The sequence below is a fragment of the Mesocricetus auratus genome, unplaced genomic scaffold (assembly GCF_017639785.1).
Source record: "Mesocricetus auratus isolate SY011 unplaced genomic scaffold, BCM_Maur_2.0 Super-Scaffold_100014, whole genome shotgun sequence".
NCBI classification, from domain to species: Eukaryota; Metazoa; Chordata; class Mammalia; order Rodentia; family Cricetidae; genus Mesocricetus; species Mesocricetus auratus.
This window is the reverse complement of record NW_024429197.1, coordinates 51925522-51952741: the sequence shown is the minus strand read 5'-3', so window position 1 is coordinate 51952741 and position 27220 is coordinate 51925522. Positions and strand designations below refer to the sequence as shown.

Genomic DNA, 27220 nt, shown 5'->3' with positions numbered 1-27220 from the left:
TCCTATACATGCCAAGGACTAAGTATTACACTCTTGGGTGGACATGAAATTTGTTTATATTTTCATAATTCATGGATTACTACCATCCAGATAGCTGTCTTTGCTCATCTCTTTAGTTTGACGTTGAAAAAAAAAAGTCCCAGATGCAGCCAATGAGACTTTAAAATAACCCCCTATTTCCCTGTCACATCTATTCCTTGAGAACTTCATTACTTCCAGGCACAAGAAGCTATTCCTAGGCTCATCTTGAAAACTCTCTGCTCCAGGCTTAGAGTAGAGCATTGCTTTTTCAGGTAATTACAATTTGGCCATTGGACTTTGCTCCAAATAACTCTTTAATTTCATGATCAACAAAGCAATCAGATGATAAACTAGTTTTGCTCAACTGTGAGAAAGATCTGTTAACACTAGGAAAGGAGTCATCAGCATCTAAAGAAATACAGACATTCTATCCCATGCACTGAACTATGTTTAATATCAACGGATGGCAGACACTTGTCTGCAGAGCACACCCTTGGGGGAGAGAGAAAGGAACCATGTTGGCAAATCGTGTATGTGTGTGAGCACTTGGATCACTAAGCCCACAAGCATGTTTCTGAGACATCAGCAGCTCTGTTGCCCAGTGCCTGCATCCTGCAGCAGCCAGCACTCACACCCAAGATCCAAGATCTGGGCAGAAACAGCAGACTTTGTGCTTTCTGTTCTAATATTCTCATATATTGGTTTTATATAAGACATTTTTCTCTAGTGAGCTTTTGTTGTGAGACTGTAACTTGTGTTCTTCCTGCCCGCCACCTGGGTTCTGTTGTCACTTTCAATCCTCCAAATAACACACAAGATGCTATATTAATTATGAAGCTGTTGGCCGTGGCTAGCTCTGACTTAAGTATTTAACCCATAATTGTTAATCTAAGTATTTCTCTTACCGGAGAAAAGGGTCCGGACCTCTTACTCCTCTGGTGGCCTACATCATATCTGCCTGTGTCTCTCTTTCCCAGAATCCTCATCAACTCCTAGTCCCACCTATCTTGCTTCCCTATTGGCCAACAGTGCTTTATTCAAATCAATCAGACACATATTTACAGAATGACATCTCCCAACATAAAACACAAATGTGGGCAGGATAATACTAAGTTTTCCACTTGATCCATTTTAGAATATGTTCCTGACTCCATTACCCATTATATATTCCCTCGAGGTTAGCTAGTTGTCCCAGTGTCATCCTTATAGTAAAAGAATCCAACTCCAATCACACATTACATTTAGTTGCCATGTCTTCTAGCTGAACAGGTCCTTGAACTTCCTTGACCTCTGTGACAATACTTCTGAATAGCACTGACTTACTGTCATATAGGGGGTCCTTCAATCCAGGTGTGTCTGATGTCACCTCATAATTAGATTCAGGCTATGACTATTTGATAGGATCAAACAAATGCCTGAGTCTGGGTTCATAACCTTGGACCAATCACATCATCATGACAGCAGCTGTGCCCTCACAGTTGATGTGAACTCCAGTCACTTGCAAAAACGTCTGCTGGGTTTTCCTTTGTAAAGTTATTCAGTTTCTCTGGTCGTTGGTAATATTCATATGGAGGTACTTCAAAGAGATGGTAAATGTTCTGTTCTAGGATGAACTGGAGGGTTGTGTATATTTGCATAATTCATGGATTCTTGTCATCTAGAGAGCTATCATCTTGTGCTGTCCTTTTTATTTTGATGTAAAAGAAATTCCCAGATGCATCCAATGAAACTTTAAGGTGGCCCCTATATCTCCTGATATTGCCATGTCGTCCTCTGAGAACTCCAGTACTTCCAGGACCAAGAAGGCATTCCAGATGCTTCTCAAACTTTCCCTGCTCCTGACATAGAGAATAGTTCTGGAAGTTGCTACTGGGGTGCCAGTGTTCTCAGTACATAAGCCTATGTGCACATAGTTGCACATACAGTTGACAGTACTACAGTTTTGTATTTATCTATACATTAAACAATGAGTTCTCCCTCGTGCCTCTAATTCTGACCCAACACTATAGAATTCAATCTCTATTTCTTCTTTCTCTATTTGTATGTGTATTGCCTGTACTAGTCTTAATAAATTTACTGATTTGGCCACACCCTATGTGCATAGACGACCTCCTCTCACTGCTGTCTATTGGCCTCACACATATCTCACCCCACTTGTATTCCCTCACCATCCATCACCATGAGCATCTTAGTCCATTTTCTGTTGCTATAAAAAAAATATGAGACTCCGTAACTCTAAGAAGATTTAGGTGGCTAGGGACTTGTGGTTCTGGGAGCTGAAACTCCAAGAGCACACCATAGGCATCTTCTTAGCTCTTGGCAAAGATGTGTTTCTGCTTCAACTCCTGGTGAGAAACAGAAAGACAAGAAAACATATAGAAAAATTGCCAAACTCCTCCTTCTAATTTGTTCCTGTGAGAAAACACTAATCCGTTTATGAGGACTCTGACCTTCTGATCCAAATACCCACTAAGTTTGACCTCTAAACTCCACGTCTTCAATGTGAGTTTGGTTGGGGGTACACTCTCAAACCAGAGGAACACCCTTTGTGTACTTGGGACTTTGCTGCCCAGACTTAGTGCCCCATTCTCAACTATCTCAACTTCCCCCTCCTCTCTGAACTTTTCCTTAGTCAGCCTCCTCACAGACTGGGCTTTGGACTGAGTTGTTTAAGAGGGAAAGGGGAAAGGTTGAGGAATTTCTGGTGCAAGACAGAAAACACATTGCCTCTGGATTTGGAGACTAAAACATGAAATGCCAGAAAGCAGGGAGCATGGGTGTTAGATGATGCCCAGACTTTGTAACCAGGAAGTGTCTGGTTGGCCAGGGCTCTGACTACTGCCCATAAGCCAGGGAAGCATCCTCAAGGTCACATTTTACCTGGTACCATGTGGGAAGTACTCTCGTGTTGTATACTTCTAACTTTAACAAATGTTGTTGTTGGTACCCTTTGGACTATTGCTGTTTACATGGGGATTCTAGCCTAGGTCCAGGAACTTGAGGCATTTTCTAAGCCCCAAGTGAATGTGTTTTGTTTCTTTTAAAAGAATCTCCAAGAAAGCTGCGATCCATCAACATTTACCTTCTGACCATATATATATAGATAGATAGATAGATAGATAGATAGATAGATAGATAGATAGATATACACAAAGGGTTAACAGAAGACCCAGTCTTACTGAAATCAAAGTAAAACAGGTAAAGCAGTTATTTATTGGGTAGGAAATTTGTAAAGACATGTATTTTATATTGGTGATCGATGACGTAACAAAGAACCACAGACTTCATGGTCTAACACAACACAAATTATTTTTGTCTTAGTTGTGGAGGTCAGAATTTTAAAATAGGCATCACTAGGTTGAAGTCAAGGTTGGCCAAGCTTCCAGAAGCTCTAAAGGAACACCTATCCTCTTGCTTTTACCAGCTTCTAGAAGTTACCTCTGTTCTTTGGCTGTAACCATTGTTCTGTCTTTAAAGATGACAGAAAGCATCCCAAATCTTTCTCTATCACTACCTCTGTTTTCCCTCACTTAAATGCCCCTTTAATTGTACTGGACTGGCCCCAATACACTAGAATACACAACCCAGTAGAGATACTTTCTTAATCACATCTGAAAAGAGCAAGTACCTATAAAGTAGCTTGTTCAAAGATTTCCAGGACTGGGATGTGAACTTTTGAAGATAGAGGCCATTGTTCTGCTTACTGACTGTAATATTAAAGAATGGAGTAACATACCAACCATGATGCTTTGTTGCCCAAAACATACATTAGCAAAACATTTCTGGGTGAGAAGTTGGCAATGAATAATCATATTCTTAGTGATACTCATTAACCCATCAGTGTTCCTTCGGTGAGATTATGTAAGAGCCATTAGTACTCAGGGACAGAACGGCTAAGAACTTTCCCTTAGCATAGTTTGTATTCATGACAAACTGGAAAATACATAATTCTCTGTATAGATACCATAAATAAAAGATCCTGATACGTTTACATAAAGACTCTTTGGCAACAGTTTTGAAGGATGAAGTGGATCTCTCGTATATTAATGGGGAGACTCCAAGATTCTCTAAGCTATCTAGTGAAATATGTGCAGCTATGTGTCGGAAGGGAAAAGGGTGTGTGTCTCTGGGTAGTGGGAATTGAGGGATTTCTTAATTGTCATATTTTTCTGAACTTTTAATCCATAAAGAACTTTCACTGGTATTTTTAAAGCAGCAAAATGAGACTTTTAACTAGGAAAAGAGGTATCAAATTCTTTCTCTGGTGAAAATGGCTGTTTTCTTTGGAGGTAAAAATATGTACTGCACAGGCATTTAGTGGTTTTACTGGACCATTTGCTCTCAGCATATAGAAACCCTAATGATCTCATGTCCTAGACTATAGCTTCTAGACTGCCACTTCTTTAAAAATAGTTATATTTGGGTGCAGCCATGCTGGTTCATTTACATGTTGTCTGTCATTGCTTAGAAATTACAATGAAAACTGAGCAATGACAGAGATCATATGACCCCAATCTAAAATAGTCAATGTCTACCCTTCACTGATAAGAGTCCACCAGCTGCTGCTTTTGGCTTTCTTACTGGCAGCAGAGACGCTAATCTACTACTCAGTTTTTCAATCAAGTTTTTTAACAGATTGCAATATATAGGCATCTTATAGTAAACACTTGTCACTTCAGACCCTTGCCACTCATCCTTTCCCTACCATCAAAACCCAGAAATACATTTGGGGAGGAGGAGAGCTCATCACTATAGGAAAAGATGGCTCCCCTGTATGTGTTATCTAGGATTTCCTATATTTGGTCTTTAGAAAGATTTAGGAATAAACTTTTAAGAAAATTCTAACTCTACACAATAAAGTAGAATATAGGCGTCCAAACTGAGGGTCCCTGTGCTGTCTAATCCTAAGCCATTAGGGTTCTGTGTCTTTACATATTTAAGACACCCTTGGGAAGTTCCGTAGGAACATTTGGTCTCCTCTCCTGTATAAACTAATGACCACTCCAAGGTATGGTTAAGGGGGATATTTTTACAGAGGCATCTGCAAGAGTCCAAAGCAGAGGGAGAAAGTAGTAGACTGCACAAGTCAAGCCAACTGGGCCTGGCCAGAAGAGGCAGGAGGAGGGGAGGGGTGAGTGAGAGGCAAAGACAGAGAGGACCAAGAGATGAAGACAAGAGGCAAGAGAGAGAGGGTAGCCGAAATATCAGCAGCGCTAGAAGTTGGGGCGGGGGCAGGAAGCTCCTGAGCTGGAGGGGCTGGAAGAGGAGATGAGGAGAGTTAGACACTGTGATGCTGAGCCTGCAGAACACATGGGCTCTGGTATGCTAATAGGCACCACAGACAACCATTTGATAGAGAGGAACCAGCTTTGCAAGTTCCGGGGCATGCTGGACCTGACACCTCCATCATTTACACAGAGACCACGTACACAAACAACCCTTTCCAAATGTATTCTCCACTCCAGACCTCAGCCTCCTCATGTGAATGCTCCAGAGAACAAGGACCCCAAGAGGGAAGGAATTCAACCCGGCAGTTACCTCTTCCCATCTGGAAAGTACGTGTTCTGCCTCACCCAGGCCTAGATTTCTCCAAATGGCAGATTGCCTAAGGAGGCAGCAGTGGTTTAGGGCCTCTAAATCCAAGTGGTTCTTTGAAACCTCAGAATTTTCCCAGATGATCTGAACTATGCCACCTATCCTTCCGTCTTCAGAGAGCCCACTAAATGCTCCAAGTGAATCTTTGGATTATGTAGATCCATGGTAGATCCAAAGCCACACCCAAAATGGACCAGAAGCCAAAGCAACGCTAGAAATGTAGATTCCAAACAACCACCAGTGCATCTGGACAGCCATCATCAACTCTTCACATGTCTGCTAGGGACGTCCCAATACGAGCTGTGGGTTTCTGATCTCCTCTTCTAAAGACATCTCTATTTATGGGTCCCCGAAAAGCTGCACATTCTTGGAGCTTGCCTGCCAGTGGCCGGCCATCACCTGCCAGATGTGGTACTGTCCAACAGCTGTCAGTCAGCAGCACCCTCCCACACAGTTTCTGCAGACCTCTGTCCCTACTCTTCCGGAACCTTCTGTGGCTCTCATCCCTCCTCCAGCTTGCCTGCTTAACCCTCATCTTTATTCGCTTTACTCACATTGTTTATTATTTTCTTTACTTTGTTGAGAAGCTCCTGGAGCCTCAGGACCCAGGAGGCTTATGTGCAAATAATAAATTCAGCGAAGGTCTTCCCATGGCCTCGACAGCCCCACCCCTCCACCGCACTCTGGAATTCCTCGTCAGCAGTTGTTCCTTCCTGTGCCCTGCCAGTGAACCCCAGTGCGGCCTCTCAGGATACCTGCTATGAATATTAGCCATTCTTCATCTCCGCTGCTGTTCTGTGGCTTTGGTTCAGTAGAAATGAACTCAAATGCGGTGTGTACGGGGCCTCTGAGCGCAGGCTCCTTTTGTGTGTGCGTGCATATGGGCTTTTGCTTCTTTTGCGAGGGCTCTTGCCGGCACACAGAGCCAAACCTAGCCTGGGCTCGTGAAGGCATGTTGGCTCTGCGCAGCCGTGGGCTTGTGTTTACTCCCCCGCCCGACCTGGGTATTTTCTAACTTTGCCTCTCCTCTGGCGCGAGTGGAGTGAGCACCGCTAGTCTGCTCAGGAGAGGCACGCATGCAGCCTAGGGGCAGTAGCTTTTACCCTGACCCAGCTGTTTCCATGTAGGGCAGTTACACTTCAGTGACACTCCCAGTGTCCTGAAGTAATGATTCATTTCCAACCAGACATGAAGCACCCACCGACTTCCTCACGGAGTGTGGCTTGGTGGGAATGACAGATGTAGACAGAAGAGTTCTGACCTGAGTAGGGTGGCCCCATGTGATCCACAGCTGGGGACTCGGGGACAGGCATCTATCTGGTCAGTGGACTGAGACAGTGGCCTGGGCCCCACACAGCTGACAACCAGGCTCCCTGGGGCCACCCAACCTCCCAGGCTGGGTAGCACCTGCCAGCAGCCTGAAGGTAAAGTCAACCAGGGATTTATAAACCCAGAAAGCTGAAACTTTTTAAGAATGCTGAAGTGTTTTTAAGAGGTGAGCTGGATGCCAAGAGCCTACTGGCAAAGAGGGACATGGGGGAATTCTGTGTATTATCCACTTGTGATAAGTTAAATCTCAAACAATTTTTGCTGTGAATTTTTTAAAAATTGAACCAATTTTCTTGACCTTACCTTTCCCTCTTCTCTCCCCACTCCCCTTCAGAAATGAGGTCCAGGAATCCCTGAACCAGTTTGATACTCAGCACCACTCTTCTACCTTAAACAATGAAATCCTGTGTTCATAGCCAAGACTTGAAGGTGCCTGTGTCTCAGACAGAGGCATCTCGCCTCCCTTACCTGTACGGGAATAATCAGATCCTGGGCATACATAAGGGCAATCCACCAGCAGCACCTAAATCATTTTAGAGAAGGCAAGGCCTTGATCAAGTCATACATCTGGACAGAGCTACTTTTCATGCTGAGAACTAGATCAAATTCTTCCCCAAGATGCCCAGGAACCTGGGAGCCATTCGTATACCCCCTGCCAATGGAAACCCAAAGCTTACCCTTAGGGGTAGAAAGACATTTGGGGAATGGAAAACGGCCTTGTGTAGTTCTGTTTTTCCAGGAATGTTTTAAAGTTAGTTTTCTTTGGGCAAATGTGCATGGGAATAGTCTTAGCCTGGTTATTTGACCAGCTTATTGGGAGGTCCCAGAAATCTGAGTGAAAATTAAAGTTGCTTGTCTTCTTCCATAGCCTTCTGGGGTCCAGCTGACAAATGGGGAGTCAGGAACTGGGGTTTTCCAATATAAATTAATCATTTCTCCCAGCCCACTGCCTGATGCCAGTTCCCACTTGCTCCCTGCTATTTTAGAGACCATACTTGTTGCCCGGGGGACCCAAGCTGAAAAAAAAAGACAGGGACCAGAGGAGGCAGTGAAGTAGCGTGCCTGCTTTGGTTGCTCCACCCCATGGCCCTAGCCTGGGCCCCCACACCCTCTCAGACCACTGGTGGACCAGAGGGGCCCCTATAAATTCTGAAGTTCCGAGTGAGTGTTTTCCAGTTTTGTAAAATTAAATTAAGGAAAGGACTTCCAGACTGACTACACCGAGTGCCAAGTTCCATCCCAACACACATCATTTTTATAGTAACATTTTAACTCCGTGAAAAACACAGGATTATAATGAAAACGCTGACAGGCCTGGAGCCAGCACATGAAGTAATAATGCCACGTCTTTAATATTTTTACACAGCATGTCCCAACCTGCCACAGCCTTGCTTTCCCTTAGATAGCAGGGAAATAAGTGAAAATTCCCAGAGCACCGCTTTCTCCTCCTCCTCTGGACTGTACATTCCCGTTTCCAGAGCTTTCTTCCTCCTGGGCTCCCAAAGCCCAGATACGGTCTTTGGTCTGTGATTGATTTATCAACCTAAGCTACTTTTTTTTTGTTTGTTTGAGCTTTTTAGCTGGAGAAGTAGAAGGGAGGCAGGGATATGTGCTCTAAAACCTTACTTCTACTGCTCATTAGGTCTCAGGACGCATGACAATGAACTCTGGATATGTGGCTCACTCGAGTGACAGACAGCTAATGAATCTAGAGATGGCTTGCTCTCTACCAACAAGCCCACAAACCAAGCTGCTTGCCAATACTCCTGGTGGTTTTCAACCTTTTTTTTTACAGTTTTATTCATATTCTTTTTTTATATCATTTTTTATTTTAATTTTAAGTAGCTTGTTTTACATGTCAATCCCAGTTCCCTCTCCCTCCCCTCCTCCCGCACTCCCCTTCCCCCCCAGCCTCCCACCCTATTGCCAATTCCTTCCACATAGGGGATATCTAGAGTCTGTCATTTCACTCCGGGTAGGGTCTAGGCATTCCCCTAAGAGTTCAGGCTGAGAGAGCATCCCTCTTTGTGCTATGGGCACACAATGACTGTTTGTATTCCAGGGATAGACACTGATCCACTGCTCAAGGCCCCATAGGTTGCCCAGGCCTTCTCGCTGACACTCACATTTGGGGGGGTCCAGATCAGTCCTATGCTGGCCTCCCCACTGTCCGTCTGGGGTCCAAGAGCTCTCCCCTGTTCAGATCAGCTGCCTCTGCTGGTTTTGCCCGCCCATTCTTTGCCAATTTGCTCATCACTCCTCTCTCTCTGCCACTGGGTTCCTTGGGTTCAGTTCAGTGTTTAACTGTGTGTTTGCCTCTGCTTCCATCAGCCACTGGATGAAGGCTCCCAGATGGTTATAGACATCTAGTTCACTATCAGGAATGGGCATTCGAGGTGGTCTCTCCACTATTACTTAGCTTGCCAATTGGTGTTATCCCTTTAGATCACTGGAGGTCACTCTGGTGCCTGATCCGTCTTCTAACCTATGATTCCCTCTTCCCCCTATTCTACCCCCACCCACTCAACTTCCTGTTCCCCCATGACCTACTCTGTCTTTTTCTTCTCCAGAAGAGAGGGGGTTTTCAACCTTTAAATTAACAGCACCATCAAAAAAAAATCTACCGACTAATGATCGACGTGAGTTCAGAACCTCTTTGGAGATGGTGCCTCAAAGGCAGCCTTATCACGTTACCTTCAAGGTCCCTAGCATCTCCAATGCATACAGCGTGCAGGGAAGCTGGAAGCCAGGGCCACCAAGCCACCCGCTTTTCTACACCAGTATGTCTCTCAGACTTGGGCTGTTTCCCTAAGACTACTACTACAGTTCTAAACACCAAAGCACAGTCAGGACTTGGAACTAATGAAAGTCAGTGAGGAGACATTTGATAGAAGCAAGAGGATTGGCTGGATGGAATCCCTGTGCTCACGGGAGCCACTGACTGCCATGTGTGGAGCCAATGATGCGGAATTCCATGGCCTTTGACTCATGCTTCCTAGTCCCAAGTACTCTTTGGCCTCTTCCCTGCTTCCTATCATTGTTCAGGAATGTTAGAGACATTAGGAGGAGACATGCTTTTGCCTGTATTCAAAGTAACAGTAATCAGAAATGAGAATTTTTATACAACTTTTCTTATTTGGTACACCTTCACTCTATACGTGGTTTGCTGCACAGTCCGTATGTTGGAGGAGGAAGGGGAGGTGATGACGGTGATGATCAAAATGAAAGCACAACTTCATCCATGCGCTCACACCTGGCTTTGGCTCAACTGAGAACCACAACAGGCCTAAGAATGGAAGCCTAAAGGCGGTGTTTTCTTTCGCTGGTTAAGAAGGGTTGGGGAGGGAGGATTTTTGCTGCCAGAACTCTCGTTAGCTAGGCAGCTTTCCCAAACCCTGCTTCCCCTCCACTACCTCACAGCCCCAGTTCTCTTAACAGCCGAGGTCTGAGGGATGAGTGCTGTCTACCCCTCTGACTGTCCGCTTCCTCAGGAAGACACCCAGGCTTGAGGAATAGGAGAGCTTGGCACTTAGGAAGCGAGGAAGAATGCAGGAAAAAGAGACGTCCACCCCTCTACATTCCCCAGGCATTAAACACTGCTACATTTCTCACTAAAGCTGAAACTGGGCTTTCGGGGTTCTTACTTGGCCTCTTTGGAGGCATGGAATACATAGCATAGTTTTGGATGTCCTTGTAAATGGTGTGCTCAGCTTTAAAAGGAAATGATTGATATGTCTTTACCTTAACAAATGAGAAATATCCGTGACAGAAGGAACCCCTGTTACAAGCCAGGTTTTCTCATTAGCAATGAAACATGGGTAATTATTCTCTGGGAACATACACTGTGGGAATTCATGTTAGACCTTTATTTTGACTATTGCTGCTGGTAATCCTCAGACACACACACACACACACACACACACACACACACACGTATGTATGTATGTATGTATGTATGTATGTATGTATGTAAAAGCCCAGAAGCCTGTACTGCGTGTGCACTAAGAATACTACTACTAAGTACAAAGGATGTTTTGAGGACACCTGTGTGTGCAGTCACAAACACTGAAAGACAAAACAGCCATAGATAAGGCAGGCGACAGACAATTTTTATTTACTTTGTTTAGAATTTATGCTTCTGGTCTCCCTCTTTGAAAAGTAGATCAAAGATAGACTTTCCTAAGACAATTTTTCAATTCAGGATGAATAATCTCACACATTAAAATTGCACTGTCTTTGGTCAGTGTCCTGATGTAGAGGAAATGCCATCATCCATACAGCAAAATGCACATGGCCTTAGGAGGGTGGATGGAATTTAAGAGTGCCTTAATTCAGGTGTGTATTCAACAACCTGTAACAAAGACCTCAAACACCCACACCTCCACTGTGCCTATCTGGGACTCCTTAGAGTCCAACCTGAACTTTAGGAAGAGATTCTCAGGGCCATTTTCCTCCCCTACCCACCCACCCACCCACATTCATCTAGCCAACCAACCAACCAACCATGGGTCCATGTGGAGCAGACCCTGAACCCCACTTAGCAGACACCTAGAGTAAGTCCCCTTCCCTGGCTGCTTACCCAGCAGAATTTAAGAGCCCTGAAAGACATTCCTGTTTCGAGTCCTGCTATACAGGAAGATAGCCCAGCCTGGCCTGGCAAAATAGCATTGCCTGCTAGGCTTGAGGGTAAACTTGCTTAGACTCCTATGGCTCTGGCCAAAGAGTGCTGATGCCCTTTCCTTCCCAAGAGAGAAAGCCAACAGAATGGCGGGATGCCGTACACACCCTCATTAGCAGTAGGGAGGGAAGGGGACAGAACAAGCCATTTGTTTCTGCACCATCACTCTCCCTTTCCATTCCCAGAATGGAACTGGGAGCTACAGTTCTTGTGCCTCCAGCCTGAGCAGCATGCATCTGAAATTCAGGATTTTTATTTTCTCTGAGAAAGAAAAAAAAAAAAAACCAGGAGGTTTCCAGCAGCATCCTCTAGAGGACAGCCAAGTAAAAATTGTCAGAATCAAGAGTGACAATAATCTCTGACTCCACCAGAGCTGAGTGAGGGAAGGTGAACCACCAAGAACTTTTGAGTAAACTATAAAACATTTAGGAAAGGAGCTGGAGAGATGGCTCATTGATCAAGAGCACTGGCTACTCTTGCAGAGGACTGGGTTCAGTTCCCAGCACCCACGCGGTGGCTCACATCCATCCATTACTCCAGTTCCAAGGGATCTCTCACCTTCTGACTTCTGAGATGCCAAGCAGGCAAAACTCATATACATAAAATTTAAAAATGAATGTATTTTCAAAACCCTTTAGAAAACTCTTATTGAAATCTTATGGAAAAAAAGTTGACAAAACTAGCTATAAGAAAGGTAATTATTTAGACACTGAGTTATTCCTGAAGATCAATGAATGAAATAATGTAAACATGAATTATGAATAATTTTGGACTCATAGCAAGGAAATAAAACAGCACATGAACCTCCCTCCCCCACCATGGAGCAGCATTAAATGCCATTCCTGAATCTATGCTTCTACCCTACGATTTATAGATGTTGAAATACACAAATTCTGACTGTGCAGCTTCTGTGAACAATTAGTCAAATCCCCTCAGTTTGCAAAATAGCAGGTTTCACTGGGTGTGTGTTTATTTCATTGCTCTTGGCTCTCAGTTGCCCCCATACAGGATCCTCTCTATCCCTCCTCTCACACTGGTCCCCTCCCTACATCCAAACAGTCACACTGTTACTTTGTCTTTTTAATTCCATACGAGCTGGGAGCTTCTTGGAAGAGAGGAGGCTCCCCCAACTGCCTTCCTAAATCCCCAGAACTGTAGGTGCCAAGTAAATACTTGTCTTGAACTGAACTGAAGCAAAACCTCAATTCCTCTGCATTTTAATAATTCGGTATGCACTGTGAGCCTCAAAACAACTTTCTTAGTGAGGCTAAGTCATTGGGCTACAACAGCAAATACAACAAGTGTCCTAGACTCAAAGAAAATGCATTTTTCCTCACAATGGCTATCTATTTTACCAATTTCATAACATGTATTCAACATAATTCTAATGTATCAAAATATGTTATAGCTGCATAGAATAGAGCTGCACATACCTAATCCACATTATGTAGATAAGGTTAGGGTTGCACATATCCAATCCATGCTTGGTTAAGAGTTGTCAAAATATCATGGCTCTTCATTTATGAACAAATGAGGCCAATGCATAAAATTACTTTCCTAGTGTCTGCTGAAGGTCTATTACTTCAAGATAATATAAAGTAACATGGCAGCAGAGATCACATTTAAATTAGTAGAAGTTTCTTAAGTTTTATTTAAGAATATTGTATTTTTACCCAACATTTGAAGAAAAACTTCCTTTATAAATGAATTAGTGGAAGAGTTACCAGGAAAAAAACTTCTGAATCAATAGCAATTGTGCCATTGTTTTAGAAAGTTAGTGTAGAGACAGGGAGAAACCCATTCACTTTGTGTTCTTCATGAATTCTTATTGAGCTGAGTGAAGAAGAGTCACCCTCCCTGAAGTCCACAAAGTGAAAATACCCCCTTTCCTTGGGAAAAACAGGCATAATCAAAATACTATCAGTAAGACCATGACATGTGTACAATTCCTAGAGCCATGCAAACACTTGCGAGCTCACCGGGAATGTGGGCTTTGGCTGTACCAATGACTGTCTTCTCTCTTCTTCTAGGCTGTCCCATCAAAGGTCACCCCACCCCCAATATCACCTGGTTCCAAAATGGCCAGCCGATTGCCGCTACCCCAGGGCTCACCTACCACATCTGGGAAGCTGGACAGATCCTCCAGGTTGCAAATCTCAGTGGAGGACCTCAAGGGGAGTTCAGCTGCCTGGCTCAGAATGAAGCAGGAACCCTCGTACAGAAAGCATCTTTGGTGATCCAAGGTGAGGCTTCTCTAGGATTGGAGCAGCAGTCCATTCTCTAGTAGAACATACTCTCTGCTGGATAATGGCTATGTGTTGTGAAACCTTAACTTCTGCCACCCCCTTCAGCAGAGCACCTGGGACCTAGCCCAGCAGAACCTGGAAAAGTCAGGGTGGAGAGGGCATCACTGTGGGTTTCCCTTAAACTGATTTAACTAGGAAAGACTATACACAGCGAATTTTTCTTAAATCCATGTCTTCTCTGCTGATTCTGTTTAAATGCACATCTTGATCTAGCCAACTTGGTCACTTGCCTTCTGCCTGGAGAGAGCAGTATAGGCCTCACATTCCAGGGTGTTCAGCCATAGTCACAAGCAAAGGGCCTTCCAAGCGCCTTTCCTTTGGCACTGGCACTAGCAGGAAGGCAGGCTGCCTGCATGACTCAGGTGTGAGCCTTCCAGTAGTACAGGCAGGTCAGCAAGTCTGCACTCACTGCACTAGCTGGGGATGCTAATAAGCTGAAGGCAGCGGGAAGAAAGCCCAAGCAGGCTTCTCTATGGAGACTGCGGGAGGCTGCTTTCCATGGGCTGGTTCTGGTGTTCTATATGTGACTCTCTTGAGGTAAGCAAAGGCTATGGAATGGGCTCCCAAGACTGAGTAGGACTCTGTGGGGAGGTGGCCTGCTCTTACTAATACTGCATAAAAGGATAGAGGTTTCTCCAAGCACACAGGTCTTCTCTGGAACAACCTCCCTTGCCGCTTGGGTGTCCAAATGGGAGAACACATGTCCCCCTTCTCGCTGCCTGTCTGCTGTGTTTGTAACTTGCAGGCATTCACAAAGGTGTACTCCAACTATCCCAGGCAACACAGCCTTCCCCAAACAGAAAAGCCAAAACACTGTGCTGTTCCCCTCACCTCATTGTCTCACGTGAAGGAGAACTTTCTGGATAGACCGTTTTATGAAATTTACAAATACCAAGGCAAATCCATGCTTTTAGATATGATTAAATACTATGATATATTTATACCACTCTGTAGAAAAATAAAGCCACTGTCTGGTGAACCAATATGAAAAAAAAGTACTTGAGCAAGTATGTTTAAAAACAATAAGCACTATGTCTCTTGGTTAGATACTCTGCCTGGTACTGATGGAGCTAGGCCCTTTCCTTCTGGTTTTACTCATTTCTCACTGTACTTCATGAGGTGAGGGGCTCTGTGTTCCTTTTCTGGGTAAGTCCACTGAGGCTCCCGGAGCCCATCAGCCTTGCCCAAGTTTGTTGGAATGTCGCTGCTCTTAGGCAGATGGCTTTTTATATAGCTCCTCTATCCCACTCCCCTACCCTTAAAAGGACAAGTGTGGGCCGTAACACCATGTCCTCTTCCCCTCTGGTCCTCCCCCGTGACAGATTACTGGTGGTCCGTGGACAGACTCTCCACCTGCTCAGCGTCTTGTGGTAATAGAGGGGTTCATCAGCCCCGCCTCAAGTGTTTGCTGAACAACACGGAGGTTAACCCTGAGCACTGTGCTGGAAAACCCCGGCCCGCCGTGCAGCCCGTGGCCTGCAACCGGAGAGACTGTCCTTCTCGGTAAGTGTACCCTTCCTACCCCAGCCAGCCACTGGCCCTGACTACTAGCTAGTTGTTGAGCACCATGCAGAAAGAGATGAGCTGTTCCTGCCCACCACACTGGCAATATCCTCAGAGCTGGCCTCTGCTTTCAGCTCTCCTTACCCCCTCACCCTACAGCCAGCTGAAGTTACCTTGGCTGTCAAGTCCTGAGAGTCTGTCCTATAAAGAAGAACGTCCCAGGGTGGGACCCGAGGTAACGCCCATCTTGCAATAACAACCTGACTTTCTGGGTTGTTCGAACTGTATTTCCTATTGAAATGTTGAGGAGACCAGGGGTACTGGGCTCAACTCCAACTTTTTCCTTTCTGTCTAACTAAATACCTCTGCTAGCTAGTGCTCTGGTTTAGTTAAGGAAAACTTATCTTTTCAAAACGTGGTTGCATCTCGCTGAAGTTGGAATGCATCTCCATTTTTCTACAGCTGCTCTCTCTAGATGCAGTCCCTGCACTTGAGATTCGCATTCAGGCTGCAATGGCACCCACCACCATCTCCTCCTCTCATGTAACTTTGGCTTCAGGAAGCCCTGAGTCCCACTGAGCTCATATCCCCAAGTCTTCAGGCAGTAGCTAACGGATAGCAGACGGGGTTGGAGTTGGCACCAGCATGGCACTCTGCAACCCGGGAGACTTGGCTAGGACCTGAAATGCCCTTTTATGACCCGTATGTAGGACTTTGCTATCCTGCTCAGGCAGCCGCTTTGTGTTTTGCCAGCTGAGCCACAGAGCAGCTGAGCCTAGGAGAGACTGCATGAAATCTGAAACACACTCATTAATATCAGCAGTTTGACTTGCTGACGGGAAGGTTTCCACCGGAATGATTAATGTCCCTTTATACCCTTCCTGAATGGTAACATAGCCCATAGCTCTGCTTTCTCAAAACCCCCACCCCAGCTCCTGAAAACTTCACTGAAATGTATATTTAGAAATCAAAGTTGATTGAAATGCAGGCCTGACATTCACCAGGGACAGAAGGATCTGGAAGACTGCCCTTGCCAAGCTGCATGAAATGAAGAAGAGATCTTTTACGTGCCAGGAACTCTGTGATTTGATTTGGTGATGGTCAGAGTTAATCAGCCTAATTTACTTCAGCAACTGAAGTGGCAATGGCTGTCTCTTCTTAGGTTTCAATGCTTCCAGTGGATTTAAGACACCTTGTGCCTGCTTCCTAAACACAATGTTCCCTTGACCTAGAAATCCACATAAAGTCATACTCCTCAGGCCGAAGAGGAGAGAAACAGCCACAAACTAAGTCAGTTGCAGGTCCTAATGCAAAAAGGAATCTGTTGCCCTTCTCTCCACATGCTTCTTTTGAAAATTAAATGTGGTCCCACTTGGTGGGGGAATGTAGTCTTCCTGCCAGGCGCTTGGGCCCTGCCGCAATTAGCCGCTTGGGTCCCACTGCTGTCCCAGCCCACAAATAACACACAGGATGCTGCCATAGGTTTCCATTTGACTAGAGTGCCAGTCGGGCTTGAGAAACACATTAGCATCCTCTGTTGTACTAAAACATCTGTTCTAACCCAAATAGCTAGCTGTTCATCTACTTTGCAATTCTAGTCCCAGACTCCAGGTATCACAACTGGTGGGGTGTTCCTAGAGTCTATAAAATTGACCAGAAAGTACCATGCCTCTTAACTGTTCTACTCCCTGGAAATTATCTGTGTGTGCACACATGCAGAAGAAGGTTCCTGCATGGTTACATATACACTATGGATTAGAACTTCACACTGTCTCCAGATTACAGAATGACTTACTAAGAAAAACCCATTTGTCATAGCCTTGGTTGGTTTTACTTCTAGGAACTTAAATTATGCTTGAATCCTAACAGTCTGAGAATAGATATTGATACTACACATCTAACTCTCTAAGATATATGGTATGATGTCTACACTGACTTACTAATGGTAGGAATTACCCTAGAGATATAGAGTGATGTTTGACTATTTCTGAAAGGTGGAGCAAGGTTCCAGACCAAACCTTGACCTCGGTGAAACTCAGATTGTCTCCTAGGTCAAGAGGTAATGTGTTTGGACCTGACTTTCCTAGGAAAACGTCCTTCCCTGATGACATACTGTAATGTGAGTTTCTAACTAAAAGCTTTCTATCTGTAGGTTTGTTAGTGTGGGGAACTTAAAGCTATCAAAACCCTCAAAATAATCTTTCCTTGTCAGTGTCCCAATTTTTGTCCATTTCCTGAAGTTGCAAGAAAAATTTGTCTAAATGGCATCATGAAACTCCATTTTGAAGACCAGAAACCAAGCCATCCACAGGGCCATGTGCCCTCTGTAAAGACTCAAGGGGTGAATTTGCTCCTTGTTACTCCTGTACTCCAGTACCTCTAAAAGTCCCTGGTTTGTGGCTGCACAAAACTGAAGCTCCTGTCCCCTGGTCATACTGCCGCCTCTATCCTACATGCATTTCCCTCTGGTAAGGGTCTGCTCATATAATCTCCTCTCCAAATCCTAACTATGGTGCATGCCTATAACTCCAGCAATCAAGCATCACAAGTCTAAAGCCAACCTGTGTCACGCAATGAGGCCCTGTCTCACAAACTAGCAGTGAAATGCCCTTATTTACAAGCAAGTTAGCATCTGTGTGTGCTGAGAGGGACAAGCAAGGTTTGTCTCCCTCAGGCCTTAGTTGCCCTCATATCCTCCTTCTCCTCAGGTGGATGGTGACTTCCTGGTCTGCCTGTACCCGGAGCTGCGGTGGAGGTGTCCAGACCCGCCGGGTGACCTGTCAGAAGTTGAAAGCCTCTGGGATTTCTACCCCAGTGTCCAATGACATGTGCACCCAACTGGCCAAACGGCCTGTGGACACTCAGGCTTGTAACCAGCAACTGTGTGTGGAGTGGGCTTTCTCCAGCTGGGGCCAGGTGAGCAGCCAGACTGGTTTTGTTCCGTTATTTTGGTTTTTGCTTTTGAGGGTAAATGTGCAGATATAAACCTTGCCCCAGGAAGAAGAGAAATGCCACCTCCTCTCACAGTCTCACTTCACTAGCCCCACCCAGTGTCACTCCTGTGTCCCCTATCCTAAGGAGCTTAGGATATAGCACACTCCTCAGATCCATTGTTTTTCATTGTGTGACCCCAAGAACCACTTCCTGTAACTGCGCTAGGGATGGTTCTGGGAACTTCAGAGAATTCCTGGAGCATGCACTGTTGCTCTGGGCCGGGATTCTCAATCAGGTCACAGAACAAAAAAAAATCACTAGGGAGACTTTTAAAATGATATCCACGTTGTACATCTCAAAGAGGTGAGTTAAGTATACTGTAGTGGGACTCAAGCATGTTCTAGAAGCTGGGAACCATTGTCCCAAGCCAGAATAGGCAAAGCCTTAGTGGGATCCCCTTGCACCCTATGCCTCCTTCCTCAGTTTTCTGCCTGGAAGTTAACTCCCAAATGAGATTACTAGGTGGAAGTTAACTCCCAAATGAGATTACTAGGGCCCTGGAGTCGTTCAGAGATTCAGTCTGACCATGAATAGGTTTTAAAGAAAGAAGAGGCTTTATTCAGATACTGATGCCAGGCCAATATTTGGGATTCCCAAGGTGTAGCACCGAATTACATTAGTCAGCAACTTATAAAGGCAAAACTTGCAAGGCTATACACTTTCTTCCTTCGTGCAATCAGGGGCAAGCACATCCTGACTTACTACCTGCCTACATGTAACTGAACACATATCCCGTCTATGTACAATCATGGGCAAGCTAGCTTGTTTAAAGGAGCAAAAGCATGTGGTTGGTTACCTTACATGAGCAACAGTTTTGTTAAAATTGTACAAGACCAGGCAATTATAAGAATAGCCCCCAGCATTCTGGGAAGCTATTTGTCCTTGGGCACGTGAGGCTTAGAGGTATTTTTATCTTACAGATCTCTTAAGCATAGTAATTTAAACTTAAAACATAATAGCCATCATGAGATCAACAGAGGTCCTCATTTGGCCAGAAGCCAAAGGATGGAGCCTCCTTTGGATATAATGGAGGTACCATATTAACTTCATCCACTGAGAGGAAGTATTATGTTTAGCTGTGATTTTAAAAGAAGATTCTATGGGTGAAAGGAAGTCAAGGGGAGTGTGGCCATGGGTATAATCTCACATCTGGTCCAGGTGAGACTGTGCACCTGTCAGAACATCTGTCCTCAAGCCTGTTAGATACCAAGAACAGTCTCCCTATTTGTACAGCTGATTCACCAAATGCCCTGCGGCCTCCCTCTACAATTTTACATTGTTCTTCATACATACAAGAACCAGGTATATATAGGTGCTTATAGGAAATAATATTGTATATATACTGTTTAATCCCAAATTCTCTGTTAAAAAGATATTGGAGAGATACTGACAGCTTGATTTTCCGGTGGTCCCCAGGAGCATCAGTCTGGCTACTGTTGGTTTGTCTGGGATTGGCAGAGTGAATTTTCTGACTGGCCAGACATAATTCTAGAATATTTTAGGCAACTGGAAAATTTTTAACTTGTTGGAATTAGCTATCTACACATTCCTGTTCGACATGCAATATATAATACATGTTTGTCTGAGAGCTTTTTTTTAAAGCCCAACATCAAACCCTCATATGTATAACCAAGATTTCAACAAAGTGCCAAGACCATTTTCGTAGGGAAAGAATCATTTTTCAACACGTGATGTTGGAGTAATGCCAAAAAATAAGAACTCTTAGAAGAAAACAGAGAGGGAATCCTTCTTGACATCAGAGTTGGCAATAATTTCTTAGCTATGACACTTAGTTCCTTTATGTTGTTATAATGGATAATTTATAAAGAAAATTATTTCTTACAGCTCTGGAAATTGAAGTTTGGTATCAAGGGGTGGTACCTGTATGGTAACCATGTCAGACACCACGTTGTGTGTAAACAGGCATGCAAAGGCACCAATCTCATCAGGGAGGCACCACCCGAACACCTCACCCAGTCTTAATTATCTCCCACTGCGCTGCTCTCTTCCAAATACCATCAACATATGAAACTAGGAGTTAAATTTCAAGCATATAAACTCAGAAAATCTATCCAAACCATACCAGACAACAAAAACACATCAACATTTAAGGGGTTTTGTACATCAACAGGATCCTATGGAGTAAGTGAAAAAGCAGCCTGTGGCACAGGAGAACATACTTAAAATCAAAAATGAACAAATCCATAATGGCTTAAAATTCCTACAGCTTAAAAACCACTCCTCGGGCAAGGATTTAAACAGTCATTGTATCGGGTAAATAGTATAGAAATATAAGTCAACCACAGTGCATTGCTGTGAAGACCAACTGTCTGTAAAGGCTCAAGGTCAGAATGAGCTACGTAGAAAAGGGCTTTCTCAAAAGGAAAAAGCCCCACAATGTATCACCATTTCATACTCTTTAGGATGATTATTTTTGAATAAGTAACAAGTTTGGTATGGGCTGGGGCAAAAGCTCAGTGGTAGAGCATTCACCTAGCATGGACAAGGCCTGCATTTGATCCTCTGCACTGGGAGAAAAAAAGTTTAATAAAGGTGTGTTGCCCATGGGAAATAAAATATGGTTTAACTACTGTGGACAACAGTGTCAATTCCTCCAAAATTTAAAAGAAAACAAAGGAGAAGGTGGAGGGAGGAATGTGACCAGATTTATGATAAAAAATGAAAAACAATTACAACATGTCCTAATAATAACAGTTCTGTTGTGTATACCAAAGCAGAATTGTCATGTGTCAGTGATACCCCAGCCATAACATACAATAGTGGTCATATAAGATTACATCACCTGGGTTGGAACCATGCTTCCATGGTTGAGAGTGCTCATTCCCAGAATCTACATACGGTGGCTCACAAACACCTAATTCCAGCTCCGTGAAGTTCATTGACCTCCTGAATGGACATGGTGAACACACAAGCACACTCACATACATATAATTATACCCATTCAGAAGAGCAGATAAACCGCCAGCCTGCCCAAGAACTCTCCCACCCCCTTGTTCAGTTCTCAAACACCCAAACTACTGCTACCCCTTTTCTGCCCCACCATTCACCTCTGCTGTTGTGTCCCTGTCCCCAACTCAGGCAGATATCCACTGCTCAGGTGCAGGCCATGCCAGGCGAGGACCCCTTGCTCAACTAAAGGCCACATTAGTCTCCAGAAGTCCAGCCCCCAACCTAGACAGAGACTCCTTGCTGGACCAGAGAACACACTGGGCCACCAAAATTCCAATCTACAAAGACCAAAGAGTAAACAGAAACCAAGGAATAAACATTCCATCCAACAAAGACAATCTCAGAAATCAGACCTACAGTCACCCCAAACCCAGATGCCAGAATAAGAACACAATCAACAACAGCCAGGGCAATGTATGTTCCCACCTGAACCCAGTGATCCTCCTACAGAAAACCCTGAAAATTTCAACATAGCTGAAGCACAAGAAAAAGACCTTTAAACCAATCTTATGAAAATGATAGAAGTTCTTAGGCAGGAAATTAAAAAAAAATCCCTTAAAGAAGGCCAAGGAAAAAAAGTTGAGGGAAACAAAACTGTTCAAGTCCTCAAAATGGAAATAGAAGCAACAAAGAAAACACAAACTTAAGGAATTCTGGAGATGGAAAATCTAAGTACATGAACAGAAACTACACATGCCAGCATCACCAGAAGAATACGAGATGGAAGAGAGAATCTCAGGAATGGAATACGCAATAGAAGAAGTAGATTCATTGGTCAAAGAAAATGTTAAATCTGAAAAATTTCTGACACAAAGCATTCAGAATATCTGGGACACTATGAAAAGACCAAATCTAAGAATAATAGAAGAATTCCAGTCAAAGACCAAAAAAAAAAATACTTTCAGCAAAATCACAGAAGAAAATTTCCCTCAGCTAATGAAGGACATGCTTATAACAGAGCAAGAAGCAAACAGATTAGACCAGAAAAGAAAGACCCCCCCTTCACCACTTAATAATCAAAACAAATATATAGAACAAAGAAAGAATATTAACATCTGCAAGGGGAAAAGGCCAAGTAACATATAAATGTAGACCTATCAGAATTATACCTAACTTCTCAATTGAGACTCTAAAAGCCAGAAGAAGAGCATGGACAGATGTCCTGCAGACTCTAAGAGACCACAGATGCCAGCCCAACCTACTATACCAGAAAAATTTTTGATCACCATAGATGAAGAAAATAAGATATTCCATGATAATGTCAAATCAAACAATATCTAATTACAAATATAGCCCTACAGAAGATACTAGAAAGAAAACTCCAACCCAAGGAGGTTAATCCATGAAACCACAGGAAAAAAAATCTCACACCATCAAAACAAAAACAAGGGAAACATACACTACCATTAACAACAAAATAACAGGAATTAACAATCATTGATAAGTAATATCTAAATTATCAATGGATACAATTCCCCAATAAGAAGACACAAACTAACAGAATGAATGGGAAACCAGGATTCATCCTTCTGCTGTATACAAGAAACACACCTCAACATCAAAGATAGGCATTACCTCAGAGTAAAGGGTTGGAAAAAGATTTTCCCAACCAAAAGGACATAAGAAGCAAACTGGTGATGTTAGCCATTTTAACAACTAACAAAATAGACTTCAAGTCAAAATTAAAAGTGACAGGAAAGGATACTTCATGGTCATCAAAAGAAAAATCCAACAAAATGATTTTAATTAATCCTTAATTAAAATATCTGTGCAGGGGCACCCACATTTGTTAAAGAAACAAGACTAAAGCTTAAATCACACATTGAATCTCATACATTAATAGTAAGAGATTTCAATACCCACTCTCACCAGTAGACAGGTCATCCAGACAAAAACTAAACAGAAATAATGAAGCTAATAGGTGTTATGACTCAAATGAACCTAAGAGACATCTACAGAACATCTCACTCAAACACAAAAGAATATATCTTCTTCTCATTAACATGTTGAACTTTCTCCAAAATTGACCACATACTTGCTCACAAAGCAAGTCTCAACAGATACAAAATATCGAAATAACCCCCTGAATCCTATCAGACCATGGATTAAAGCTGGTCATCAACAACAACAGAAAGCCTATAAACTCATGGAAACTGAACAATGCTCCACTGAATTGCTCCTGGGTCAAGGCAGAAATAAAGAAATTACAGACTTCCTAGAATTCAATGAAAATGAATGTACAACATATCCAAACTTAAGAGACACAATGAAAGCAGTGCTCAGAGAAAATTTCATAGCACTCTGTGTCTTCATAAAGAAATTGGGGAGATGTCATACTAGCAACTTAAGGGCACATCTGAAAGCTCTAGAACAAAAAAAAAGACAAGTAAATGACAGGAAATAATAAAAACAGATGAGATCAATTAAATAGAAACAAAGAATAATACAAAGAACCAATGAAACAAAGAATTAGTTCTTTAAGAAAATCAACATGATAGACAAACCTTTATCCAACCTAAGTAAAAGACAGAGAATCAGACACCAAGGAAATCCAGAGAAAAATAAGATCATACTTCAAAAACCTGTACTCCACAAAATTGAAATATAATACCTACCAAAGTTAAATCAAAATCAGATAAACAATTTAAATAGACACAGTCATTAAAAGTCTCCCAACTGGGGCTGGAGAAATGGCTGAGGGGTTTTTCCAGAGGTCCTGAGTTCAATTCCCAGCAACCACATGGTGGCTCACCACCATCTGTAATGTAGTCTGATGCCCTCTTCTGGCACACATGGATATATGCAGGCAGAACACTGTATACATAACAAATTAATAAATATATTTTTTAAAAATTCTCCCAACCAAAACAAGCCCAGGGCCAGACAGTTTTTAGCACAAAATTTCTACCAGACTTTCAAAGAAGAGCTAATGCCAGTATTCCTCAAATTATCTACAAAATAGAAACAGAAGGAACATTGCCAAATTCATTTTATGAGGCCATAATCACTGTTATCCCCAAACTGCACAAAGATTCAACAAAGAGAATAACAGATGAATTTCCCTCATGAACAATGATACAAAAATGCTCAATAAAATACTCACAAACTGAATCTAAGAACACATCAAAAAGATTATCTACTATGATCAAGTAGGCTGTTTTCCAAAGATGCCGGAATGGTTCAACATATGAAAATCTGCAAATGTATCCCACCATATAAACAAAGTGAAAGAAGTAAAACCACATGATCATTTCATTAGGTGTTGAAAAGGTCTTCAACAAAATCCAACACCCCTTCATGATAAAAGTCTTGGAGACATCAGGGATACAAAGGACAAACCTAAACAAATAAAGGTATTTTACAGCAAGCCTATAGCAACATCAAATTAAATGGAAAGAAACTCAAAGAAATTCCACTAAAATCAGGAACGAGACAAGGCTATCCTCTCTCTCCATATATATTCAATATAGAACTTGAAGTTCTAGATCAAGCAATAAGATAACTAAAGAAAATCAAGGGGAATACATATTGAAAAGGAAGAAGCCAAAGGATCATTATTTTCAGATGATATGATATTATACATAAATGATCCCAAAAATTCTATTAGGGAACCACATATACTACAAAGCTATAATAATAAAAACCACATTGTATTGGCATAAAAACAGGCAAGTTTATCAATAGAATCTAATCAAAGACTCATGTGAATCCATGTAACTATAGACACGTTATTTTTGATAAAGAAGCCAGAAATATACAATGGAAAAAAAGAAAGCATCTTCAACAAATGGCGCTGCTCTAACTGGATGTCTGCATGTAGAAGAATGCAAATAGATTCATATCTATCACCCTGCATAAAAACTCAAGTCCAACTGGATCAAAGACCTCAAAAGAAAACCAGGTACACTGAACCTGATAGAAGAAAAAGTAAGGAATAGCCTGAACTTTGGCACAATTTCCTGAACAGAACACCAGCAGTGCAGACACTAAGACCAACAATTTATAAATGGAACCTCATGAAACTGAAAAGCTTTTGTAAGGCAAAGGACATAGTAAGACAAAATTCCCAGATTGGGAAAAGATTTTCACCAACTCCACATCTGAAAGAGGGCTAATATCCAAAATATATAAAGAATTCAAAAAACTAGACATAAACAAACCAAATAATCCAATTAAAAGGTGGGGTACATATCTAAACACTGAATTCTCAACAATGGAATCTCAAATGACTGAGAACAGGGAAATGCAAGTCAAAATAACTCTGAGATTCCATCTTATACCTGTCATAATAGCTAAGAATAAAAACACAAGGGACATATCATGCTGGCAAGGATGTAGAGCAAGGGAAACATTCCTCCATTGCTAGTAGGAGTGCCAACTTCTTATATAACCACAAGAACACTTGCTCAAGTATGATCATAGCAGATTTATTCATAATAGCCAGAAACTGGAAACAACCTAGATGTACCTCAACCATAGAACTGATAAAGAAAATGTGGTACATTTATACAGTAGAGTACTAGTCGACTGTTAAAAAAAGTGGCATCATAAAATTTGCAAACAAATGGATGGAACTAGAAACAAATTATGTTGAGTGAGATAACCCAGACACAGAAAGATAAACATGGTATGTACTCACTTATGAGTGGATATTAGCTGTTAAGTAAAGGATAATCATGCTACAATCCATAGACGCAGAGAGGTCAAATAAGAAAGAGGGCTCAAGGTGGGATGCGTGGATCTCCTTGGAAGAGGAAATAGACTATATGGGTGAACTGGGGGCAGGTGGGGATTGGAATAGGAGGGATCAGTTAGGGTTGGGAGGAATAGGGAAAGAATACTGGTAGAGATGACTGGAATTTGGGGGACACCTGGGGATCAATGTGGAAACCTAGTGCAATGGATACTGCCTGCAATCTATGATAGTGACCCTAGTGAAGATGCCTAGTAAAGCGGGATATGGAGCCTGAACTGGCCATCTTCTGTAACCAGGAAAGACTCCCAGTGGTGGGACTAGGACCTCAACCCAACCACAAAACCTTTGACCTATGATTTGTCCTGCCTGCAAGATGTACTGGGGTACAGGTGGTGCAGAATTTGTAGGAGTGTCCAGCCAATAGCTGGTACAAATTGAGACCCATGCCTGACACTGCCTGGATGGCCAGGTACCAGAGGCTCGATAGCACAGAAACCTAGGATAGGTAGAACATAAATGTCCAAAATTAAAAAAAAATTAGATGAGTCCTAATGATATTCAGCTCTACTCATAAAACTGGAGCCTACTCCAATCATCATCAGAGAGGTTTCATCCAGCAACTGATGGGAGCAGATGCAACAACCCACAGCCAAATATTGGGTGAAGCTCAGGGACTCCCTAGGAAGAAGAGGAAGGCTGGAGGAGCTAAAAGGGTCAAGAACACCATAAGAACACAGCCCACAGAAACAGTCAGCAGGGCTCATAGGGCCTCATAGAGACTGAAGCAACAATCCTGGAGCCTGCATAGATCTGACCTAAGTCCTCTGTATCTATGTTATGGTCGTGTATCTTGGTGTCCTTGTGAGACTCCTAACAGTAGGAGTGGGGTTTATCTCTGACTCTCTAGCCTGCTTTTGGGACCCTTTTTCTTCTACTAGGTTGCCTCAGCCTTGATATGAGGCTATGTGCCTAGTTTTACTGTGTCTTTTTATGCCATGTTTGTTTGATGTTCCTGAAAGGTGTGAATCTAGGGAAGAAAAAATGGACAGGAGTTGAGAGGAGTGAAAGGTGAGGGAGAACTTTGGTTGGGATGCAACATATGAAAGGAGAACAAACAAATTTTAAAAA

At 42.9% G+C, this 27220-nt stretch overlaps 1 protein-coding gene across 4 annotated transcripts in view; it reads left to right on the top strand.

Annotated features, from left to right (window-relative positions):
* Positions 1-27220, top strand: part of Adamtsl1 (ADAMTS like 1) — an 880796-nt gene that overhangs the window by 839315 nt on the left and 14261 nt on the right. For all 4 annotated transcript variants that reach the window (XM_040757202.1, XM_040757201.1, XM_040757200.1 and 1 more), the window contains 3 exons: positions 13654-13866; positions 15252-15432; positions 18141-18348. In XM_040757202.1, coding sequence (XP_040613136.1) covers positions 13654-13866; positions 15252-15432; positions 18141-18348 — 602 coding nt within the window. The remainder of the gene's footprint in view (positions 1-13653; positions 13867-15251; positions 15433-18140; positions 18349-27220) is intronic.